Consider the following 26,891-nt stretch of genomic DNA (forward strand, 5'->3'; position numbering starts at 1 on the left):
CTATATAGGAGAAAAAAACATTTCCTGCCTTACACTATTTGGGGAAAAAAGAGTCCATCTCTACATGTGGCTCTGTTTCTTCACCTGTCAATGCCTAGATTAAATTTCATGCCCAGCACTAAATCATTCCCTGAGACCAAAAAGAATGCTTTGTGCTCTTTTAAATCAATAACTAGCAAAGGGGTTGGATAGGATTCTTAGCCCAATGAAGCCTACCTCTGGACCTGGGGTATGATGCATGTAGAGGAGATAACCACAAAGTCCATTGGAGTGAATCCAACAGGCACTTGGAAATGTGATTCCACAGCACAAAGAGATACAGATTTGGGAGTTATTTGCATTGACGTTAATTTGAAGACGGAAGAATTGCGATCATTTAGGATGACCGTGTATAGTGAGAAGAACAAGAGAACATTGAGGAAGAGTTATGTTAAAAGATCAATGCTGAGTGATGGGAACCAGCAAAAGAAAGTGAGGGGTGGCCAGAGGGGCAGGTATTTGTGGAACCAGGGTAGTAACAGCTTCTCCATAGCCATGGGATGAATGTTTTAAAAGTTCCTTCTTCATTTGTTTTTCTTATGTCTCTCACTCAGCATAGTTCTTCATAGGCAAATGCCCTGTCATCTATTCCCTTTCTCTTTCACAGTGTCCATCAGAGTCTTATAAATGTCAAATGCTCAGTAATTACCTGCTGATTGATTATGGTAGGATATTTGGCTAATAAAGCACATTGTATGAATGTATATGGAAAAGTGTAACCAAAAGCAAGAACACTTGAAGAACTATGGATCTTAATTATATTCAAGTGTTGGTGTCGCATTTAACAAAAAAACTTAATTTTTTTTTTTTTTTTGAGAGAGAGAGAGCGCAAGTATGAGCACGAAGGGGCAGAGAGAAAGGGAGAGAGAGAATCCCAAGGAGGCTCCAGGCTGTCAGCACAGAGCCCGAGGCAGGGCTCCATCTCACAACCTGTGAGATCACTATTGTGAACTGACATCAAGAGTCAGATACTTAAACAACTGAGCCACCCAGGCACCCCAACAAAAATATTTTTAAACTAAAAACTATTCTTAGGGGGTGCCTGGGTGGCTCAGTTGGTTAAGCGTCCGACTTTGGCTCAGGTCATGATCTCGCGGTTCATGGGTTCCAGCCCCGCGATGGGCTCTGTGCTGACAGCATAGAGCCTGGAGTCTGCTTCAGATTCTGTGTCTCCCTCTCTGTGTCCCTCCCCCACTCACGTTCAGTTTCTCTCTCTCTCTCTCTCTCAAAAATAAATAATAAGACATTTTTAAAAAAACAACTAAAAACTATTTTTTCCTAGGAAAACCACTAAAAGCATTTCCTGAGTACACTGGTGACTTCAGAAATGTTGCTTGAAGCATATTTACTATTAATATAACAAAAACAGTTAAAATGTAAAATCTCAGTTAAAAGTATTAGATGCCTGTCTGTTGCATTTGAAAAAGTCTGCCTTACATGATGTCAGTTTAGTGGTTCTCTTGTTACTTTTTTCCTCTCAGAATATGAGTTTAAATGTGTACCTTTTGGATACAAGAAAGAAAATCAAAGAATCCCTTCTTGGCTCTCAGTCTCTGTTTTACACATTTTTATTTTGCATTATTTTGTATTGTGCAGCATCTTGTCAAAATTTGTGTAGGCAGGGATTGTTTTGCTTTACTGAAGGGAAGTGGGCATTTGTTAAAATCCTCAGCATACTAGGAAATAGAAGGTAAGGACTTTTTGATTGGTTGATTATTTTATTAAGATTTAGTATATTAGTGCAATGCACAATTTACAGTTAACACTGGATGATGATGATGTTGAAGAAGAAGAAGAAGAAGAAGAAGAAGAAGAAGAAGAAGAAAGAAAGAAAAGAATGAATGAGTGAAGAATAAAAGAAAATACTTTATAAAAGTGGAAATTTAACTGATGTTGTGATTCATAGACATTATGCATAATGTATAGAAGAAGGGATAGTATGAATCCTTCATTTGAAGTAATCATTTTTGGTGATTAAAGTCTAGTGAGCTGCTTTTTGCTTTTCAGATAATCTTCCTCCATTGCTGCTACTAGTCCCTCTGCACAGTTCATTAAACTATGGTCTGAAGTCAGAAGGCTGGAGTGACTTTATGGTTCTCAGTTTCCTCATCTGTGAAAAGGTAATAATAATAATGTTACCTACTGCATTATTGTGAATTACATATTATACCTAACACACAGCACAAGAGCTGGCACATCAAAAATACTCAACTATTGCTGGCTAATGACCATCAGGTTTTATTTTAGACTGTCCCTGATGATCTATCTACTCTGCTTATAAGTAATTGGTGTACAGAGTCATTCATAATTTAATGGCAGTTGCCACTTATGTGATTTCCAGTATTTGGGTGGAGAACTATTTATCAAAGCCAAGGACTGTGTGTTCTTTTTCTGTGTCATGTTTATTCAGTCATTAAACAACCACAGTGTCTGTCTTACATTACTCAGTAGTCCTATGATTTAATTGTTGAAAATGATATCAGGTCCTAAATTATGTTTGAAAGTAGGGTCAGTCTTCCAGTAGGAAAAGCAGGCCTCCACCCATATAGATCATTCTGTTTGGGAAAACTGTGTCCTAGATTTTGTCCCTGGTTCAGATACAAATACATTGGTTTCAATAATTTGAGGGTAAGAGTTCTTTGCTTTCTCACTGTGCTTTCAAAATATTGTCAAAAGCTATCTCCTTTTCATTCTTATCTGCTGGACTAACCTGATCTTATGTTCACTCAAAACTTTTGCCCTAATCCTAGACAACTTATATTTAAGAACTGAAAATTTTTCATGGGAGGGTTTCCAAATTCATCCCATTTCAATTCATGTGGGATGCTACAAAATATTTCACTGAACATACCAATTTATTCATTAATACCTCTTAAATTTCCCCATTGTCTCATTTTAGACATTAACCATGGTGCCTTTAGCTTGGAGTTAGGGGAAACTCTGGGATTAGATGTTTAAATACCATAAAATCATTTTCTGGACTCTGATCATACTCTTGGCCAACCACAGTATGATATAATAGTAGTTGGAAGTTTAGTCAAGCATTTTAATTTCAAATAAACAGCTGTTTTGAGGATGGTTCTAATTGGAACTGGTACAGTTTTGACCCCCTCTTAAGTAGTAGGGTTCTGCAGTCAAAATATTCTGCTTATTATGTTTCCCCTAAATTAGGTAATATTACATCTTTTTGTCATCCTTTATTTCCTTTCTTATTTTTTATTTTATTTTATTTTTTAAGTTCATCTATTTATTTTGAGAGAGAGAGAAAGGGAGGGAGAGAGAGAGCATGTACAGAAGCACGGAACTAGCTTCAGGGCTTGAACCCACTCTACTAATGGTGAGACCATGACCTGAGCCAAAATCAAGAATCAGACACTTAACCAATGCCAGCTAGGCATCTCTCATTTCTTATCCCTGATGATACCCTAAATGCATGCCCTGATTTTCTTAGAATATCTTTTGGGGAACTCCTGGAAGGCTCAGTCGGTTGAGTGGCTGACTCTTGGTTTTGCTCAGGTCATGATCTCACCATTGTGAGGCTGAGCCCTGAGTTGGCTGTAGGCTAAGCATGAAGCCTGTTTAAGATTCTCTCTTTCAGGGCACCTGGGTGGCTCAGTTGGTTAAGCGGCCAACTTCAGCTCAGGTCATGATCTCGCAGTCTGTGAGTTCGAGCCCCGCATCGGGCTCTGTGCTGACAGCTCGGAGCCTGGAGCCTGTTTCCGATTCTATGTCTCCTTCTCTCTGACCCTCCCCCATTCATGCTCTGTCTCTTTCTGTCTCAAAAGTAAATAAATGTTAAAAAAAAAAAAAAAAAGATTCTCTCTTTCTCCTGCTTGTGCACTCTCTCTCACTGTCTCTCTCTTAAAAAAAAAAAAAAAAAAGTATAGTTTTTAAGAATACTTTTAGTTAATGTGTAATGTCTATACATGCACTATACATGCACTAACAGTAATAGTTAAACAGTGTTTTATTGCTTAAGAAGACTCACAAGTTTCAAAATGATGATCCTTACAAATTTACAGCCTATTTTAAAAAAAAGAATGTGTCGATGGCATTAAAATAAGGATTGCATCACAGCAAAGTTTCCTTCAATGTCAGGGGTCCAGAGAGGCCAGGGTAGGCTGCTTTGTTTGCCCTCCATAAGCGTTGAGACCAGATGAGGTTTCTCTCTCAGATCAGGAAACACAGATGTGTACACAGAATATCACGGAAGCAAAAGGTCCAAAATGGAATCTTAGGTGGAGTTTATTGCATTTTACTGGTCATGTAGATGTATTCCTGCTAAATAACCAGTCTCAATAGCAGAGCTGAGACCAGCTATAAAGCACTGGTCTCACTGATGTTAGTAATCCCTTGTTGACAAAGTGGTACAAATCACAAACTCCTCAGACCCATGGTTACAAAACAACACTATTAATCAATGTGTTTCATGCCTTGACCAGGGGGTCAGTGCGATGCAGGAACTTTAGCAAAACAGTTCAGGCTCATTTCTGCCCTGTTGGAATCAACTGTTGGAGTACAGTCCACCACCCTAATCTGTGGTCAAGACCTTTTTACAACAAAGCAATTATCCTTTTTATAGAAATTAACTTGCCTTAGAATTGAAAGTCATACATAGATTCTAGACATTTGCAATAATCAGTAAGGAGGTGATAGGAATTCAAGCAGAAACTAAACCACTAAATAATACCAGCATAAATTTTTATGCTGACTTTATAATTCTTCTGCTTCCCTAATCTAGAACTATCTGAACTTTATTTTTTTATTTTATTTTTTAAAATTTACATCCAAATTAGTTACCATATAGTGCAACAATGATTTCAGGAGTAGATTCCTTACTGCCCCTTACCTATTTAGCCCATCCCCCCTCTCACAAACCCTCCAGTAACCCTCAGTTTGTTCTCCATATTTATGAGTCTCTTCTGTTTTGTCCCCCTCCCTGTTTTTATATTATTTTTGTTTCCCTTCCCTTATGTTCATCTGTTTTGTCTCTTAAAGTCTTCATATGAGTGAAGTCATATGATTTTTGTCTTTCTCTGACTAATTTCACTTAGCCTAATACCCTCCAGTTCCATCCACGTAGTTGCAAATGGCAAGATTTCATTCTTTTTGATTGCCAAGTAATACTCCATTGTATATATATATACCACATCTTCTTTACCCATTCATCCATCGAGGGACATTTGGGCTCTTTCCATACTTTGGCTATTGTCGATAGTGCTGCTATAAACATGGGGGTGCATGTGTCCCTTTGAAACAGCACACCTGTATCCCGTGGATAAATGCCTAGTAGTGCAATTGCTGGGTTGTAGGGTAGTTCTATTTTTAGTTTTTTGAGGAACCTTCATGTTTTCCAGAGTGGCTGCACCAGCTTGCATTCCCAAGAACTATCTGAACTTTAAAGTATACATCTGCTGAAACATTAATAACCATGATCAATCTATCATTAATCAAGTCTACCTCTTCTTGGTCCAATTTTCCTCTGTAGGAATAATGTCCTGTGAAACAAAAACCAAAGATATAGCCACATTAGTATTTTTTAATATAGTCATTGTTAGAACTCTCAACTTTATTCATTCATTTTGAGAAAGTAGACCACTCTCGGAAGGTTGTCTGTTTTTTTCTCTTCAGCTCATTTCCTGGCTCTTCAAAAGAGAGAAGGTTTTGGCAGGGTCCTTCAGCTAAGACAGAATATTATTCTCTCTAAGCCTCACTAGAATTGTTAGATTTCCCCCTGTTTTGTAAAAGGCATTTATTGGCTCCTTTCCCCTCAGCAATAATTTTACTTTTCTTTCATTAATCATTAATTTTAATCCAAACCTTTCTTCCTAAAATTCTCTCTGTCCCAGCCAGTAGGTTAGTCCATGTATCTGATAACAAGATGAGACATGTTTGGATTTGCCTTTCAGGCCGTTCCAAGTGTAGGGGATCAGACTAAGTAGAGAAAATGGGGCTATCCTGTCTCCTAGGCAACAAAACATTTGCAGAGTTAGTCTTATCTTCCAAAGTGGGGGAAGGGATAGTCTATCCCATCAATCTCATTGAAATTCTTGCATTAGGTTTAAATTGGTAGACATTATCTTGTTTTAGATCATCGGCCTTGGGAGCCCTTAATTTTATATCCAGTCCAGGGATGAGCAGCCCAGTTCGTTTGTTATGGACTGATTGTTTGTGTCCATCCCCACCCGCCAAATTTATTTCAAAACCCTCCCCTGGGGCACCTGGGTGGCTCAGTCGGTTAAGCCTCTGACTCTTGATATCAGGTCAGGTCTTGATATCAGAGTTGTGAGTTTGAGTCCCGCATTGGGTTCCACACTGGGCATGGAACCTACTTAAAAACGAAAATGAAAACAAAAAGCCCTCCCTTCAATGTGATGGTACTGGGAGGTGGGGCCTTTGGGAAGTGATTAGGATTAGATGAGGGCTCCTTCCTCATAAATGGGATTAGTGCCTGTATAAAAATCATGAGGGAGATTATTGCTATCTGCTCTGTGCCTTGTGAGGATACAATGAGAAATCAGTAGTTTGCAAACTGGAAGAGGGCCCTCATTAGAATTCAAGCATGCTGACACTGTGATCTCTGACTTCGAGCCTCTAGAACTATGAGAAATAATTTCTGTTGTACATAAGCCACTCAGTGTATGTATTTTGTTATAACAGCCCAAACAGACTAAGACAGCATTAAAAAAGAAAATCGTCATAAACTATGGAAAGTTTGTCTTTGTTTCTCTATTATCCCCCCACTCTCTTTTCCCTACTTCCACTGTAAAAGCATAACAATTTGTCTAACAGAGACCCAACTTCAGTCTCCCTCATGTTAAGATGCAAAACACAAGTTAGTAAACAAATCCTTCAATCCATTGTCCTCCTTGCATCTTTTAAAGTAGTTGTTGTGTTTAGTCCAGTATAATTGCCTATTAATCTACTCCTTAAGGGGGAAAAGGAATATGATAAGCCCAGTCCATTGAATGTGATGTTTCTTTGCCCATTGTTGTACCATGTGGGCAAAGAAGTGAGTACTTTGATCTGAAGAAATGTAACTAAGAGGGCCAAACTGATACAATATTCTTGTTCTAGCTTTTTGGTAGTTTTTTTTAATGTTTATTTTATTTTAATTAATTAATCAATTTATTTATTCATTATTTTATTTTATTTTTAGTATTTTATTTATTTATTTATTTATAATATGAAATTTATTGTCAAATTGGTTTCCATACAACACCCAGTGCTCATCCCAACAGGTGCCCTCCTCAGTGTTCATCTGCCACCCCATTCATTTATTTCTGAGAGAGTGACAGAGAATGAGCAGGGGAGGGGCAGAGAGAAAAGGAGACATAGAATCCAAAGCAGGCTCTAGACTCTGAGCTGTCAGCACAGATGCGCTGGAACCCATGAACCATGAGATCATGACCTGAGCCAAAGTCAGATATTTAACCGACTGAGCCACCCAGGCACCCCAACTTTTTGGTAGTTTTAAAAACAGCAGCCTCAGTCACTAAGCATGCAAAACCAAATCCAGAATATGTATCAAGTTCTGTCAATATCCATCTAAGTTCCTGGAGCAATAGATAAAGGGTCAATATTATTTACTTGCCAGCTATGCACTGGACCTTCTCCCCCGGGAATACTTCCAAAGGCTAATTGTAAACAGAACTGTTATTAACAATCTGAGTTTCAGTGAAGGCCACTGGTCCATTTTATCATGTGGTCCATTGCTACATGGCTTGAGTTCCCTAATGTCAACTCATTTCATTGACCCACGTTGATTTGCATAAAGTTTCTTTGGTGAGCAGCAACATGTTTCACTTTTGTTTGTCTTTGGAACTTACATAAAGATTTTCAAAGAGTGGTACTCCTTTTATCATCCCACTTACTAGACCCATTCTGTCCCACTTACTAGACCAAATTGTGAATCTGCTGGTAATAGCCCAAGAGTCAGTATACACTCAAAGAGCAGGACTTCTTTTTGTATCCAATTCTACCACTGATAGGAATACCACATATAAATTAGCCCCCTGGACCCGCTTGTTCTTCTCTTCTTTCACAAGAATTTTGCCGTTTACTGGACACTGGTGGGCCACTGCTTTCCATGATCTTTTATTCTGGAACTGCTACCAGTGAACCAGCTTGACTGCCTGATATCCTTGAATAATCAATCGGTTGAAATGAGGGACCCAATTCTGCAATAGCAGTAGGCAAGGCCTGGCTTAAGTAGCTCTAAAGATTCTCATTTTCCATCTCCAATTAGTGCTGGTCAAAGAGACAATTAATATATTATTCCTTTTTTTAAATTTAGTTTTTAAAATATTTTTTAATGTTTATTCATTTTTGAGAGAGACAGAGACAGAGCATGAGTTGGGGAGAGGCAGAGAGAGAGGGAGACACAGAATCTGAGGCAGGCTCCAGGCTCTGAGCTGTCAGTAGAGAGCCTGATGCGGGTCTTGGACTCATGAACCGCAAGATCGTGACCTGAGCCGAAGTCAGGCATTTAATTGATTGAGCCCCCCACTTTTTTAAAAAAAATATTTTTTTAATGTTTACTCATATTCCTTCTTAAATTTTACCTGGTAGGGATAGAAATTTCTATTAAAATTTTTATCTATGCCAATTATACATTAATGTAAAAAATAGTTCTACAACATACATTTTAAAAATCACACATTCTAAATTTTAACCGTATTTTAATTTTTATACCTTTTATAGTAGCATTCCATATCCCTTAAATTAATTCTATCACTCTCAGAGGCTGACTAGCAAGCCTAACTAGTATTGTACATTGTACTCCCGTATTCAGTAGACCTAAAAGTTTATTTTTTACCTCCAGGCCATTTTATCCAGTCTTGGTGTTCATCTGATATACTAAAACAGAACATGAGGGAAGATCCAAGTGATTATCTTGAGCTGAGTATTATAAGAAACATGAGCTCATACAAAAAAATGATTGGATAAAATACCCTCCAGACTAACATTTTTTAATTAGCGGTGAAGGTTGCATAGGCTAATTGACTCTTCATTTATTATACACTTAGATGTCTTACTGACAGGAAGGATTCTCAAAGATTGTCAGTGTGTAATGGTGTAACAAGATTTGACCAGAGAAACAGTACTATTGGAAATGATACAGGATTTGTTATAGAATTTGACTTTACACAACTGTGAAAACTGGTTAAGTAGTTTCTATATGGCTTTTACTTCTGTGTCTGGTGCTGGGCCTGAAGCCAGCATGGCAGGAAATCCAGATGGAAAAAATGAAGTGGGGAGGGGCAAAGATAAACTGGAACCCCTGAGGACAAGATGGAATCTGCTTAGGTCCCTTACCACCTCTAAGCCTTAACTTCAGTGATGCATTAACTAGCAACAGAAGCTAGTAAGTTATGAAGCTAAATGCGCAGCTGACCCAGGAGTCAGAGTTAGAGAAGCTAAAGGAAGAGATATTTGGGGCACCCAGGTGGCTCAGTCAGTTAAGCGTCTGACTTCAGCTCAGGTCATGATCTCACAGTTTGTGAGTTTAAGCCCCGCGTCGGGCCCTGTGCTGACAGCTCAGAGCCTGGAGCCTGCTTCAGATTCTGTGTCTTCTCCTGTCTCTCTGCCCCTCCCATGTTCATGCTCTGCCTCTCTCTCTGTCTCTCAATAGCAAATAAACATTAAGAATTTTTTTTAATAAAAAAAAAAAATAGGGGCGCCTGGGTGGCTCAGTCGGTTAAGCGGCCGACTTCGGCTCAGGTCATGATCTCATGGTCCGTGAGTTCGAGCCCCGCGTCGGGCTCTGTGCTGACAGCTCAGAGCCTGGAGCCTGTTTCAGATTCTGTGTCTCCCTCTCTCTGACCCTCCCCTGTTCATGCTCTGTCTCTCCCTGTCTCAAAAATAAATAAACGTTAAAAAAAATTTTTTTTTAAATCACATTGAGATAAGGCTTCATATCCAATAGGTGGCTAAAAAACAAAAGACAATAACAAGTTGGTAGAATTATGGTACAGGAATGTAGAATGTATGTGGAATGCATGGAACTCTCATACATTGCTGGTAGGATTGTAAAATGGTATAGTCATGTTGGAAGACAGTTTGATAGTTACTCAAAATGCTGAGCCTAAGGTTAGCCTAAAATTGCCCCAGCAATTCCACTGCTAGGCCAGAATAGGCAAATCCACAGAAACAGAAAGTATAGTAGTGGTTTCCTGGGGCAGGAAGAAGGAGGTGCATGGAAAGTGATTCTTAATGCTTATGTGGTTTCTTGTTGGAGTGATTAAAATGTTCTGAAAGTAGATAGTAGTACTGATTGCACAAATCTATGAATATACTAAAAAGTATAAATTGTGCACTTTATACATTAATGTATTGTATACTTTCGTAAAATTTGGTTAGTATATCAAACCTCCTTCAGGTGGGCACCTTTGTGTGACTAGCACCATGAATGCCTAATAAACATGTATTTCATACGGCAAAAAAGGCATTTGGGCAGTGTTGTGATGGTAAACAACTGGCTGGAGGGGGTGGGAGTAGCCCTTGATTTGTAGCATTTGCCAATGTCCATGGTGTAAATATTCCTACTATGCCAACTTCAAGCTACTAGTGTGACATCACTGAACTTGAAGCTGAGAAGAGATAGGCACAATTGATTCTCATTGGGAAGGAGAAAGTGTGAAGTGGCTCTGGCAACCACTAGCTATTGATAATGTAAGTTTAATAGGTACATGGAAAGAATAATAGATAGAGAATCAGAAATACAGGGCGCCTGGGTGGCTCAGTCAGTTAAGTGTCCGACTTTGGCTCAGGTCACGATCTCACGGTTCATGGTCTCTGTGTTGACAGTGCAGAACCTGCTTGGGATTCTCTCTCTCTCCCTCTATCTCTCTGCCCCTCCCCCACTTGCATATTTTCTCTCTCTCTCTCAAAATAAATAAACTTTATATAAAAAAAGAATCAGAAATGCACTGTCGCAACATGTACCTCCTTAAAGACTGTTGGGAACTTCTCAAACTTCTGATTTAGACACTGATCTTTAGACGTAATGCAGTATATTGAACTCTTGCTTGTTAGGGTGATCAGTAATGAACTCTTCACAGAAGAGCGAAAAGCAAAGTTAAATAAATTTAAAAATATCACGCATTGCTATGAAAAACACCCAAAAATAAATACATTTTTGAGGAAATACAAGTTACGGATCAATTTTTACAAAAGTAAAGGGGAAAATGTAATAAACAATAACAATGACTTAGTTTCAAAATCTATCAATACATGGTTAATCTGTACTGATAATGCTCTTTTTCTCACCTATACTACCATCCATTTTCCTCCTCCTGATTATTTTGCAAATTCCAGACATCATACTTCATCTATAATATTTTATTATGTGTCTCTAAAAGAGCTCTATTTTTTTAAGATTTTATTTTTAAGTGATCTCTACACCCAACATGGGCCTCAAACTTACAACCCCGAGATCAAGAGTCACATGCTCCACTGACTGAGCCAGCCAGGCACCTCAAAGAACTCTATTTTTAACATAGTCACAGTAGCCTTACCATACAGAAAATATTAATATAAATTTCTTAATATCATAAGAAATCCAGTTAGTGTTCAGATTTTCCCGTTGTCTTATAATTTTTGACAGTTTTTTCAAATAAGGATTCAAATAAAGTGTATAAACTGTGATTGGTTCCATGGAATTTTTTTACAAAGGCTTTTTGTGCTCAAAGAATTTTGAAAAACTTTTTTTTGCACTAAAAATTTCAAATTAATATACAAGAGTATATTGGCTTCAACAATATAGCACATGGCCACATTCACTACCTCTACTACCAGAAGTTTTTCAGTCAAATCCTAAACCTCTTATCATTTCATCTATAAATCATCATTGTGTATCTTTAAAATATAATAATATCTTAAAGTTTAACAAAAACCACAAAACTATTGTCATGTCTTAAAAAATATCAATATTTCTTTGATATTATTAAATACCCAGTTAGTGTTCATATTTTTCCAACTTTCCCCAAATTTTTTAGCAGTTGGTTTATTCAAGTCAACATCCAAATAAGGTTTACATATTAAATTAGCTTGTTGACTCTTAAGTCTCTTTTTATCTATAGGTCTTTTTCATCTTTTTTTTAAGAAACATGATAGTTTGTCCTATAGAGTTTTGTATATTTTAGATTTTGCTGTTTATATCCTTGTGGTATTATTATATTTGATCTGATTCAGGTTAGGTTTTTTTTTCCCCCAAAATACCTGAGGTAGTGATGTGTGTTCCTATTACATCTCAACAAGAGGCACAAATGTCTGGCTATTTCTCTTTTTGTGATATTAAGATTAATCAGTGGTTCAGGTTAATTAATTAGATGGTCAGCTTAAGTATTCTTTTTTTTTTTTAATGTTTATTTATTTATTTTTCAGAGAGAGAAAGAGCATGTGCATGAACAGGGGAAGGGCAGAGGGAGGAACACGGAGAAACCCAAGCAGGCTCTGCACTGTCAGCACAGAGCCTGATGCAGGGCTCGAACTCACGACCTGTGAGATCATGATCTGAGCCGAAATCAAGGGTCAGAAAATTAACTGACTGAGCCACCCAGGTGCTCTGGTCAGCTTAAGCATTCTATCAGCTTTTTATGTAAGGGTGTTAACAACCATTGATAATCACTGCCTATATCCATTATTTCACTGGAGGTTGCAAAAGGGTAATATTCTAACACTATCATTTCTTTTTTATTTTTTTAGCTGAAATTTTTTAGCTGAAATTTTCTCTATAGAGAAAATCTTTCTTTTACCAATGATTTATTCCAAGGTATAGTTAATTTGGTAAAGATAGGATAAATGCTTGATTCTTTCTAATTATTTAATATTTTCATGATGGGCTAGTTCCCTGGCATTTTTCAAAGGCAATCAAAGAAGTTAAAAACTTTTTATTATTATTATTATTATTATTAGGAGCATATGAACTTTAATACATTTGATATGTTGTAATCCAAATTATTTAGCTTTTTGATCTCAAATTGATCAAAAAATGACAAATCTGTGGGTCAGTGGTCAAGTTGGATCCTAAGTTTTTCTTCCTTCCTTCCTTCCTTCCTTCCTTCCTTCCTTCCTTTCTTCCTTCCTTCCCTTCCTTCCTTCCTACCTTTTTCTTCCTTCCTACATTTTCTTTCTTTCTTCTTTCTTTCTTTCTTTCTTTCTTTCTTTCTTTCTTTCTTTCTTTCTTTCTTTTGAGAGCAAGTGAGCCAGGGAGAGGAGCAGAGGGAGAGATAGAGAGAATCTTAGGCAGGCTCCACGCTCAGCACAGAGCTTGACTGTGGGACCAATCCTACACTACTAGGATCATGACTTGAGCCAAAGTCAAGTGTTTGACACTCAACTGATTGAGCCACCTTGGTGCCCCACTCCTAAGTTCTTTTAGTATGATTTTTGATAACTTTGGTGTAATAAGATGTTCATGCTCATCTTGCACTTTTCCTGTTCCAAACTTGCAAGGAACCCTGGTTCCTGTTAGTGGGAAATGATTTTCAGAGACCATAATCTAGGTGTTTGGGGTGCTCATTGCCACTGAGTTGGTTATTGCTTCTAAGCCTTTTCAGTGGTCTACAGATTTTTTAAATGTGCAATGGGTGGGAGGGGGAAATCTGAGCAATAAGATTTAGTCTGAATAGAATAGGTGGAAATTAGAGATATGTCATCTTTCTACCATGTACCATCATTTTGTCTTTTTAAAGATGCATGAAATCTATTTTTTTATTAAAACATTTTTTAATGTTTATTTATTATTGAGAGACAGAGTGAGACAGAACATGAGCATGGGAGGGGCAGAGAGAGGAGGAGACACAGAATCCGACGCAGGTTCCAGGCTCTGAGCTGTCAGCACAGAGCCCGACGTGGGGCTCGAACTCACGAGCGGTGAGATCGTGACCTGAGCCGAAGTCGGTCGCCCAACCGACTGATCCACCCAGGCACCCCAAGATGCATGAAATCTTTAAAAAAATCTTAATTAGCTTCAATGTTTCAGATTTATTTGGACTTGAAAAATGAATTAGAAATTATGAAATTACTTAGCCGACCTTAATATTTTTAAAAAATGTTTATTTATTTATTTTTTTTTTAATTTTTTTAACGTTTTATTTAGTTTTGAGACAGTGAGAGACAGAGCATGAACAGGGGAGGGTCAGAGAGGGAGACACAGAATCTGAAACAGGCTCCAGGCTCTGAGCAGTCAGCACAGAGCCCGATGCGGGGCTCGAACTCACGGACCGAGAGATCATGACCTGAGCCGAAGTTGGCTGCTCAACTGACTGAGCCACCCAGGCGCCCCTATCTATTTTTTTAATATATGAAATTTATTGTCAAATTGGTTTCCATACAATGTTTATTTATTTTTGAGAGAGAGCAAGCAAGTGGGGGAGGGGCAGAAAGAGAGGGAGACAAGATCTGAAGCAGGCTCTATGCTAACAGCAGGGAACCTGGTGTGGGCTCGAACTCACAAGCATCGAGATCATGACCTGAGCTGAAGTTGGATACTTAACTGACTGAGCCACCCAGGCAACCCTGACCCTTAACATTTTAAACCACTTACAATAAACTTCGTGGATAGCAATTTTTCTATTAAAACATTTTTAAGTTATTATAGAAACAAGCTCTTCTGCTGTTAAGCCTCAGGCCACTTCTTAGCCTCAGACTAGCTAACTGTGCTCTCCTTTCCCTATTTTTTTTTTTTTTTTTTTTACATTCCCCAGGGATTCATTTGGCTGTAATTTTCTTTTTAAAGGCCTTCCTCCAAGTACTGAGTGGAAAGAGGAATGAGAGAGTCTTTTGGAAATATTTTATATCTTGCTCTGGGTGGCAGTTATGTGAGTGTTCACATATGTAAAAATTCAAATTGTATACTTAGATTTTTTTTAACATTTATTTATTTTTGAAAGAGAGAGATAGAAAGCAAGTGGGGGAAGGGCAGAAAGAGACACAGAATCCGAAGCAGGTTCCAAGCTCTGAGCTGTCAGCACAGAGCCCGACGTGAGGCTCAAATCCACAAACCGGGAGATCATGAGCCAAAATCGGATGCTCAACCGACTGAGCCACCCAAGCACCCCTACCTAGGTTTTTATTTTTTTTTATTTTTTATTTATTTTTTTTTTGTTTTTCTCTAGAGTTCTGTTTCTATTCTTGTATTCAAAAAATCTTCCCTGTTTATGTTCAAAATAAACACCTATATCGTTACTTCCTGTGTTTTACTTCAATTGCAGTATACTTGGAATATAGATGTACTTGGAAAAGTCAAGAGTACATCAAAACTACTACAAGAGTTTTGAAAATTACAGTTAACGTTTCAGAAGAAATCTGCTCAGGTTTGCAGGTTCTTTATCTTTCCATTAAAAGATGAAAAAAGGCCATCCTAGCCATGCTTCACATTTAATCAGATTCTTCAATATTAATGCATAAAAGCTTTGGAATAAATCAGTCTCAACCAGGAACAGTTTGTGTTAGAAAAAACTAGAGTATTCAATTTTCCATGTTTGGAATGTCTGAGAAAGCATTTTTTGACTATTAAAAAAGTTTATTTAACAAAAAAGTTCAATATGAAAATGCGTGACCTGATTTTTATATTGTAGTAAAACAGGTGCTATGAAGGGGACACGTGGAAGCAGTTGGTTTCTTCTGGTGAACACACCCATTGTTTATACTAGTTCCAAGGCTTCTAATATGATGATACTATTTCCTCGAATTACCACCATTCCAATATTGTTCTGTTGCCCACTAGTTGCCATCTCCACACATTCATCTATCACAAAATTCATAAAGGGATCGAACCCCCGCAATATTCCTTGGACATGTCTGCCACCATTTAATTTCAATGATAATTTCTTGTCCATAAATTTTTTCAACTCGGGAGGGTGAGCTTTGCTCATGATGCTTACTCGGCGAGCTCAAAGATGCCTCTAAACGGAATTCGTGGAGTCCTTCACGCTCCCTACCTAGGTTTTTAATATGGATTCCCAGTTATCCCAGCACCAGCACTCCACACAGTGATTTGCTTTCAGGAGGCACTCAGTTTATTTGAACTGAACCATGATGTAATTCAAGTCTCAGCATAAGGACTTGACCTTCTGTAAGTGCTTGATAGGGATTTGTTATTGTTGATAGTGAGGACTACTCGTATATTCGGAACCATCTTCTGGGCCAAAAAAACATTTTGCCTAGAAGTTAGGTACATAATGCTTAACTAAAATTACAGTTACTCCAAATGAGTACTTTCTCATTTTGTTCTTGAGTTTTTTTGTTTGTTTGTTTGTTTTTAAGGATATTCCATAAATAATTTAATGGGAGATAAAATATGTAACCACTTTTGCCAACTATAGTCATGTCATAATGGCAATTAAATTTTATATTAAACATCATTCAATATCATAGGACAATGACATTTTTCCTGAGATTTTTACCTCAAAATGGAAGATTTGGTCAGGAAATGGAACATATCTTCTCTTACAATGGGTCAGTTTCCCTACTTTGGTGTTATCATCAAAATATTGGTTGCAGATAACTATGCTGTAATGTCTCTCACTTAACTTCCACCTATCCACTTCTTTTTTGTTTTTAAGTTTATTTATTTTTGAGAGGGAGAAAGAGAGCCTGGGGGAGGGGCAGAAAGAGACAGAGAGAGAGAGAGAGAGAGAGAATTCTAGGCAACCTCCATACTGTCAGTGCAGAGACCAACTTGAGGCTCAATCCCACAAACTGTGAGATCATGACCTGAGTCAAAATCAAGAATTGGACGCTTAATGAACTGAGCCACCCAGGCACCCCTCCTTTTCTTTAAGTGAGCTTGCCCATGCCTCCTGCTCCAAGAGTTTGCTCACACATAATATTGCTCTTCAGTCCCTAGCCAACTGGACCAGGAGTAGATTATGCTAGGCTAATTGGTTTTTCTCTCCTCAGAATTTGGAATTGAATTTCTTTAGATTGCTTGAGCTGGAGATAATACATAGCCTGTGTGGGTATGTATTGCATGTGCATTTGTACAGGTGTGGTGATGGGGCAGTTGTCTAGGGCCCTGCTATACCATGTGGTAAAACTTGACTCTTGAGAAACTTGCCATTCTGAACAGTAGAAATACAGACTGCCCCATTACTCAGCTGACACTCCCTTCTCTCAGCTTTACCCACTTTCTCATGTCTTTTTTTAAATTTTAAAAATTTTATTTATGTATTTATTTTTAAGTAAACTCTATGCCCTATGTGGGACTTGAACTCATGACCTTGAGATCAAGACATGCATGTTCTACTGACTGAGCCAGCCAGGCACCCCTCTCATGTATCTTTTTCTTTTTTTTTAATGTTTATTTGCTTATTTATTTTGAGAGAGAGTGCAAGTAGGTGCAGGGCAGAGAGAGAGAGGGAGTGAGAGAATCCCAAGCAGGCTCTATCCCGATGTGGGGCCCCATCTCACAACCGTGAGATCACGACCTGAGCCGATACCAAGAGTCAGATGCTCAACCAACTGAACCACTCAGGTGCCCTTCATGTCTCTTCTTCTATTCCCTAGCAGTATCAGGTGACTGGCTTAGCAAGTTTTAGACCAGAGGCAATCACTGATTCTCAACTTATTGAAGCATGTAATGGTTCAGAGGGTTCAAACACCCTTACTTTATGAATGATTCTTTTGGTAACTCCCTTCCTGGTCTTGAGGAAGGAGGAAATTCTCTACCCTCCCTCACAATGTAAGGAGAGATAATACCCTCTCTTTAGAATACTGTATTCCCTCCAAAATACAATTTTTATTGTTTCTGTCTTCTCTTATATGAGAGAGGGGGAAATGGTGGTGGTAGTGCAAATTTTCTCAACTAGTACCTCTCACTAGACCCAATGGGGGAGGGATAGACTCCAAAAGCTGATGCTTCCTCAAACACAGAATGGGATGTGGGAGGGTAATCTTTTTTTTTTTTTTAAGTGATCTCTACACCCAATGTGGGGCTTGAATTCATGACCTTATGATCAAGAGTCCCATGCTCCACTGACCAGCCAGTTGTCCCAGGGGAGGGTAGTCTTTAGTACCATGTATTCTTAGCTGTGGGCTCAAAAACAGGACCCTATTTCACCTAAAATGAAATAATCCCTGACACAGACAATGAATTGAGTTGGATTCCTTCTAAATTCTGTTTCATACAATTAAAGCAGAAGTGCAACATTTGTGGTAGAGACTTGCAAATACGTGTATAAGACTAATATTACAAATCATTCAGAATTGGTTGTTTTTTTTAATACTCTGGTTCATTACTATTTACAGGGCATTTTAATAGATATTATGTCATTTAATTAAATGCCCAGGATGTTGCTGACCCATAATCCTATGGGATTGAGACCATGAACATTCCAGACCATCCCTGATATCCCAGTTTACTTTCCTATGATCTTTCCTTCTCAAGAGCCACAGGATTTCTAGTCATAGCTGATCCTAGACTAAAGCCTAGTTCAGGAAAGGAACATCTTTTCACCTATTTTAATCTCCCATTAATTTGACATTTAGGTTCTTAAAAAGCACAATTTCATTTGGAATGAGCTTCAGGATTTTTGTACCATCTGCATGCCTACCTTTATTTATCTTTGTTACATATAAGAAGAGTGCATTTTAAAATTTAAAGTGCATAGTATAATGTTGATTTTCACTAGCAAGGGAAAGTTAAATAGGTGGCCATGGAAGGGGCCCAGTGGAATTCCTGTACTTCTTGACCCTTCCCTGATTCTGTTTCTTCCTCTTTATAATTTTTATAATCTTTGCTAGTGTGGCATTTTGGAATATGGCTGAAGCTAAAAGTCTGTGGATTTAGTTAGACAAAGAGATAATAGCCAGGAATAGAAAGAGGCACTTACAATCCTCCTGTAATGCTTGGGGTCCCTTCAAGATTTATAATTCTACATAACACATTAGGAGAAAGAATATCCCATTAGCAGAAGATGCTATCTTTTACAATTTAAAGAGGCTGAAATACTTTTGTGACTGAAATATTTAACTCCAGTTAGGTGGAGATTGGGGAATAAAAACAGACATAGCTAAATAACTGTCAGAACTCAATAATCTTTAGTTTGCTTTTTTAAAATTTTTTATTTTGAGAGAGAGAGGAGAGGGAGAGAGAAAAATCCCAAGCAGGCTCCAGGCTGATAGTTTGGAGCCTGACATGAAGCTTGATCTCACAAATCGTGAGATCATGACCTGAGCCGAAATCAGGAGTCAGATGCTCAGCCGACTGAACCACACAGATGCTCCTCTAGTTTTATTTATGTGTATATGTTTAATGTGTTCCAGAGAATGAAATAAGTAATATCTTTTATTTTTTTAAGATTTTATTTTTAAGTAATCTCTACACCCAGTGTGTGACTTGAATCCGCAGCCCCAAGATTGAGAATTGCATGCTCTACCGACTGAGCCAGCCAGATGCCCCTAAGTAATATCTTCTAAAAGGAAGAAATGTGAGGGGATTCTATCCCCCACCCCTTCTCTGTCTCTCTCCCACTTGCTCTCTCTCTCTCTCTCTCTCTCTGTATGTCTCTCAAAATAAAAACCAATTTTTTTTTTAAAGGAAGAAATGTAAAAGGGCAAAGGGCAACCATACTGAAGCTATCACACTGCTTCTCCACACTTATTAAACATTATCCACACTTACTTAAACATTATCTGCAAGGTTAGAGGACAAATAGTTTACCTTTAATTTTCTTCACCCTAAATGCCTTTCTTTTTCAAATTTCTACTCAAGAAACTTTGATCTTTTCCTTCATCAGATCCCCTTCTTCCATATCTATTACACAAAAATTTGAAAAACCATTCTAGAAATTTTATGTTAATTTTATTACTTTCTAAAAAATTAGCAAATAGATTACTATTAATTATTACATAGAAAAAAATGAACATACAAAATCTTGTTTGGTTCTCTTTGCAGTTTTTTTCTTTTTTGAGAGAGAGAGAGAGCAAGAGAGCATGTGTGCACACAAGCAGGGGAGGGGCAGAGGGAGAGAGAGAATCTTAAGCAGGCTCCATGCCCCACACAGGGTCCAAGGCAGGGGGCTTGATCCCACAATCTGAGCCGAAATCAAGAGTCAGACGCTTAACTGACTGAGCCACCCAGGCACTCCTCCCTTTGCAGTTTTAAATTACGAAGATACAACTCATGTTCTCTATCTGAGGAAATAGCATGATAGTAATGAAACAGCAAACTCTTCAAAATATGAGTAATTTGATTTATTCTGATGACCATAAAAGTGAATAGACTTTCTCAAGATCTAATTCTCTTGAATTTAAGTTGTATAAAACTATCTTCAACTGGCTAACATTAAGGTTTTACACTTGAGTAATAAAACAGCTCTAATGTGAATTTGCAGTGCCTCATTAACTTTCAAAAAACTGTAGAAGCATTGTTGACCAAAATTAATCCCAAGTAAATTAAGAGTTTACATATAAAAAATAATTGAGAATGTAGAAGAAATTAGAAATAAATACATTAAATGTCTGGATCTGTATTTTTCTTTGTAGGCCACATGATTTTCATATTCATAAATGTGCCCCTAGTGACCAACACACAGTAGGTATTTATTCAACAAACATCTGCTGAACTGAATATAACCTAGGCTTAGAAGAAAAAAAACCTTAAAGGAAACTAGGAAATATTTTACTAAATTTTTAAAATTTAATTTCAGCACATTAAAAATTATAGTTACTAAAAAGCAACTGTAAAACATTGGAAGCAAATATGGTAAAGAGTAGAGATCTTTCTTAAATATTTCATACAAATTGCTAAAACATAAAAATATAAACCTCTCTGAACTTCAAGTTATCTCAGGCATTTTAACAGTTTGTAAACTGTTTTAATAGATTCAAAACCTTTACATCTGAGATAAAACCTCAGTCTCAAACACTGTTTGGAATGAATGGATTAATCTTAAGAACAAAGCCCAATACTCTCAGAATCTTAATATTAAAAAACATAGTAAATCTTTTTTTAGTGTTTATTTATTTTGAGAGAGAGAGGGAGCACAAGGAGGGGAGGGGCAGGGAGAGAGGGAGAGAGAGAATCCCAAGCAGATGCAGGGCTCAAATCCATAAATCATGAGATCATGACCTGAGCCGTAGTCAAGGGTCAGATGCTTAACTGACTTAGCCACCCAGGCACCCCAAAACACGATAATTCTTAATATGCTTAGTTCAGACTGTAGTTCAACTGCTGATATATTTTTAAAATCTCAAACGTGATATGATCAGGAATGATCTCATTTCCTAACACAACCATCTTTACTTTTTAATATTCCCTTTTTTAGTATTAATATTCTTTACCCAGGTGTAATCATAATGTGCATGTTGTGTCATTTTCCGCTTTAACAATAAATAGGTTCCTAAGCATTTTCCCATATGCTGTATGGCAGTCATAATTAAAAATTCATTAAAGAGGGGCACCCAGGTGGCTCAGTTGGTTAAGCATCTGACTCTTGATTTTGGCTCAGGTCACAATCTCACAGTTCAAGACATCAAGTCCTATGTCAGGCTCTGCACTGACAGTGTGGAGCCTGCTTAAGATTCTCTCTCTCCCTCTCTCTCTACCCCTACCTCACTCATGCTCTCTCTCTCTCTCTCTCTCTCAAAATAAATAAATAAACTTAAAAAATTAATTAATGACTTCAACACTGTACTGGAAGTCCTAGCCAAAGCTGTTAGGCTAGAAAAGTAAATAAAAGGCATCCAAATTGGAAAGGAAGTAAAATTATCTCTGTTTGTAGATGATATAATCTTATATGTAGAAAACCCTGAAGATTCCACAAAAAACCTGTTAGAACTAATAAATTCAGCAAAGTTGCAGGATACAAAATCACCACTCAAAAATCAGTTGCATTCCTACCTACTAACAATGAACAATTGGAAAGAAAAATTAAGAAAACAATTCCATTTATAATAGCATCAAAAATGTTTAGGAATAAACTTAATTAAGGAAGTGAAAAACTAATACACTGAAAACTAGAAAACATTGCTGAAAGAAATTAAAGAAAAAAATAAATGAAAATACATCTATCCCGTGTTCATGGATTGGAAGATTTTATATTATTGTCAGTACTATCTAAACTAATCTACATATCAACACACTCCATGTCAAAATCTCAATGACATTTTTTTCAGAAATAGAAAAATCATGCCTAAAATTCATATGGAATCTCAAGGGACCCTGAATAGTCAAAACAATCTTAAAATAAGAAGAAGGGGCACCTGGGTGGCTCAGTTGGTTGAGTGTCCAACTTTAGGTCAGGTCATGATCTCGTGGTCCGTGAGTTTGAGCCCCGCATCAGGCTCTGTGCTGACAGCTCAGAGCCTCGAGCCTGCTTTGATTCTCTGTCTCCCTCTCTCTCTGCACCTCCCTTGATTGTGTGCTCTCTCTCAAAAACAAATATTTTATTTATTTTTTAATTTTTTTTAACGTTTATTTTTGAGACAGAGCCTGTTTCAGATTCTGTGTCTCCCTCTGTCTGCCCCTCCCCCATTCATGCTCTGTCTCTCTCTCTCTCTCTCTCTCTATGTCAAAAATAAATAAACTTTAAAAAAAATAAGAAAAAAGTTGAAGGTCTCACATTTCTGGATTTCAAAACCTACTCTAGAGCCATAGTAATTGTAATCAAAACAGTGTGGTACTGGCATAAAAACAGATACACACACACACACACACACGTGATAGTATTCTATCCCAGAAATAAACATTCATGTATATGGTCAGATGATTTTTGACAAGAGTATCCAGATCATTCAATGGGGAAAGAACAATCTCATCAACAAATGGTACTCAGAAAAATAGATATCCAAATACAGAGGAATGAAGTAGAACCTTACCTTACACTATATAGAAACATCAGCTGAAAATTGATCAAAGATTTAAATTGAGTAGCTAAAACTATTTATATAACTCTTAGAAGAAAACCAGGTAGGGGCACCTGGGTGGCTTGGTTAGTTAAGCATCTGATATTGGCTCAGGTCATGATCTCATGGTTTAGGAGTTCAAGCTCTGCATCAGGCTCTGTGCTGACAGCTCAGGGCCTCGAGCCTGCTTTGATTCTCTGTCTCCCTCTCTTTCTGCACCTCCCTTGCTTGTGTGCTCTCTCTCAAAAACAAATATTTTAATTTTTAAAAAAATTTTTTTAACGTTTATTTTTGAGACAGAAAGAGACAGAGCATGAATGGGGGAGGGTCAGAGAGAGAGAGACACAGAATCTGAAACAGGCTCCAGGCTCTGAGCTGTCAGCACAGAGCCCGACGTGGGGCTCGAACTCATGGACCGCAAGACCATGACCTGAGCCAAAGTCGGCCACTTAACCAACTGAGCCACCCAGGTGCCCCAAAAACAAATATTTTTAAAAAAGAGAAGAAAACTGGGGAAAAACTTCATGACATTGGATTTGGCAGCGATTTCTTGGATATGACACCAAAAACACAGGCATTTCAAAGAAAAAAAATAGATAAATTGGACTTTATCAAAATTTAAAACTTTTGTGTAAAGGACACTGTCAATAGAGTGAAAAGGCAACCCATGGTATGAAAGAAAATATTTGCAAATTATATATCTAATAAGGGATTAATATCCTGAATATATAAACAACTCCTACAACTCAAAAACAACAAAAAAAGAACCACCCAGTTAAAAATTGGGCAAACTACTTGAATAGACATTTCTCTAAAGAAGATATATACAAATTGCCAATAAGCACATGAAAAGATTTTCAACATCACTGTCAGGATAATGCAAATCAAACCCATAATGATATACCACCTCACACCCATTAGGATGGCTGATATTGAAAAAAAAAAAAGAAACTGACAAGTGTTGGTGAGGATGTGGAGAAACTGGAACCCTTATACACTGCTGGTAGGAATGTAAAAGTGTGTAGCTACTGTGGAAAACAGTATGATGGCTCCTCAAAATATTAAATATAGAATAACCATATGCTCCAGCAATTTCGCTTCTGGGTATATGTCTAAAAGAATTGAAAGCAGTGACTTGAATAGATATTTGTACTTCTATGTTCATAGCAGTTTTACAATAAGCCAAAAGGTGGAAGCAACCCAAGTTTTGTTGTTGTCGTTGCTGTTGCTTTGTCTCTTTAGGGAGAGAGAGAGAGAAAGCACAAGCAAGGGAGAGAGACATTTGGGGGGGGGGGGAGAGAGAGAGAGAGAGAGAGAGAGAGAGAGAGAGAGAGAGAATCCCAAGCATGTTCCACACTCAGCACAGACTCCGACGTGGGGCCTGATCCCATAAGCCTGAGACCAAAATTGAGACCAAAATTAAGAATCAGACACTCAACTCAGTGAGCCACCCAGATGCCCCAGAAGCAACCCAAGTTTTTATCAATGGATGAATGAACAAACAAAATGTGGTATATACATATGATGAAATATTATTATTCAGCCTTAAAAAGGGAGGAAATTCTGCTATATGCTACAACATGGATGACCTTAATTATGCTAACTGAAAGAAGTCAGTCACAAAAGGACATTTTCATTTATTTTAAGTGATGATTCATTTATTCATTTATGATTCATTTATTTTAAGTTTTATTTAAGTAATTTCTACACCTTACATGGGGCTTGAACTCACAACCCTGAGATCAAGAGTCACATGTTCTTCTGACTGAGCCAGCCAGGAACAACCCTGTATGATTCATTTATAGGAAGTGCCAAGAGTAGTCAAATTTACAGAGATAGAAAGTGGAATGGTGGTTGCCAGGGACTGGGAGAAGGGGGAATGGGGAATTAGTGTTAACAGGCAGAGTTTTAATTGGGAAAGATGAAAAAGTTCTGGAGATTGATGTTGGTGATTGTTGCACAACACGAATGTATTTAATGCCATAGAACTGTGTAATCAAAAGTGGTTAAAATAGTAAATTTCATGCTATATATGTGTAACCACTCTTTATGGATTAAATTAGGTCTCCTCAGATTCATGTGTTGAAGCCCAAACACCCAGTGTGACTATATTTGGAGATAGGGCCTATAAGGAAGTAATTAAAGGTAAATGAGGTCATAAGGGTGAGCCCTAATTCAATAGCATTAGCGTCCTTATAAGAAGAAGAGATATCAGGAGAGCCTATGCACAGAAGAAAGGCCATGTGAGGACACAGTCAGGTGGTGGCCGTTTGTAAGTCAGGAAGAGAGGTCTCGCCAAAAACCAAACCTGTGGGCACCTTGATCTTGGATTTCCTACCACCAGAACTTTGAGAAAATAAATTTCTGTCGTTTGAGCCATTTAGTTTGTGGTATTCTGCTATGGCAGCCTGTGCAGACTAATACAACCACACACACACAAAAAAAAAAAGTGAAAAAAATTAGTAATGTTTTTCATTGAAAAATAATATATGGCTATGTAAAAATTCAAACCATACAAAAGGGTAAAAAGTCATAAGGAAGTCTCTCATCACTTCCTCCTCTCCACCCTCCTTCCCTGTCCCCAGTAATCAATGTCAGTAGTTTTAGGAATATCTTCCAGAATGCTTTTATGAATATATAAAGCACGTATTATTTACAAACACTTTCTTCTTCTAGATCAAGAATCAACCTAGGGTCTGGTTCAGAAAGGGAAGAAATTTTCAAGTTTGTCAATCCCGAACATATAATTTAACATATTCATCCATTCCATTCCATGTTTAGATTATTTTTAGATTTTTTTTCTCCATCATACAAAATGTGATTAACTTTCTTAAAATCTTTCTTTTTAAATTATTTCTATCCTCAAGTTTCTTAGATCGTAACACACAATGTAACAAGGTTATCCTTTCCATTACCATTGTTCACAAAGGTTATTTCCATATTTTTATTTCCATCATATAAATGTAATTAATATCTTCATAATCTTACTTTTAAATTATTTAAGTTCCTAATAGTGAAATTGAGCCAATTTTTTTTTAGAACTTCATATATATCGCCAAATTGATTTCCAAAAAGCTAACTGCCAACTTAAGTTTCTACTAGTAGTATTAATAGTACAAATATTAGATACTCCTATTTAAAAATATCTCCAGGGATGCCTAACTGGCTTAGTCGGTGGAGCATGTGACTCTTGATCTTAGGGTTGTTGTGAGTTCAAGTCCCACGTTGGGTGTAGAGATTACTGAGACATAAAAAACCTTAAAAAAAAAAGTCTCATAAGGTAGTAGTTAAAAAAGGAAAGCTTACTTTAATTTGCATTTTTGATGAGATTGAAGATTTTCAAATATTAGTTGTTTGTATCTCCATTTGTGTGTAAGCCATCAGTTCATACTCTACACCTACACAAGTATTGGAGACAAGTAATATCTTCCTTATTAATTTGTATGAGTCCTTCATATATTATGGTGTTACTCCCTTATCAATATTTATTTCCAGTATTTTCCAAGGGGTATGTCTTTTATGGGCCATTCAACAAATATTTATTCAGTATCTACTATGTTCCATGTACTGTGTTAGGATTCTATGTTATTCTTCAAATTACATATAGAATTACACATAACACTTTTTTTTCCTATTGTTTAAAGTTTAGAAAGGTTGAACTTTATGATTGGGCAAATAACCATATAAGATCCCAAATCACTGTCTGTGGGTAAAGCTGGCCCTTTCTATCTCTCATGAGATTACAAGTAGATGCTGGGCAAGGATGCAGTCATCCAATGCTTGACTAGGGTTACAAGATCAGCCCAAAGTAGCTCACTCACATGGCTGGTAAGTTGGTGTGGTTGTCGATGGAGGCTTTTGTTCCTCTCCACATGTTCCCTTCATAGAGGTGCTTGAGTGGAGTGGTGTGTAGACTAGCTTCCCCTATGGCACACAAACCAAAAGAATGAGGTGGAAAGCTGCAATCAGTGCCTTTATGACCTAGCCTCAGAAGTCAC

General features: G+C 37.5%; 1 protein-coding gene across 1 annotated transcript; it reads right to left on the reverse strand.

Annotated features, from left to right (window-relative positions):
• Window positions 1-15,609: 15,609 nt before the first annotated feature.
• LOC122218305 (small nuclear ribonucleoprotein G-like) lies at window positions 15,610-15,977 on the reverse strand. Its single transcript, XM_042936582.1, has one exon. The coding sequence runs from the start codon at window positions 15,918-15,920 to the stop codon at window positions 15,690-15,692; it is 231 nt and encodes a 76-aa protein (XP_042792516.1). The 5' UTR covers window positions 15,921-15,977; the 3' UTR covers window positions 15,610-15,689.
• Window positions 15,978-26,891: the final 10,914 nt, after the last annotated feature.

This window comes from Panthera leo, chromosome B1 (genome assembly GCF_018350215.1).
Source record: "Panthera leo isolate Ple1 chromosome B1, P.leo_Ple1_pat1.1, whole genome shotgun sequence".
NCBI lineage: Eukaryota > Metazoa > Chordata > Mammalia > Carnivora > Felidae > Panthera > Panthera leo.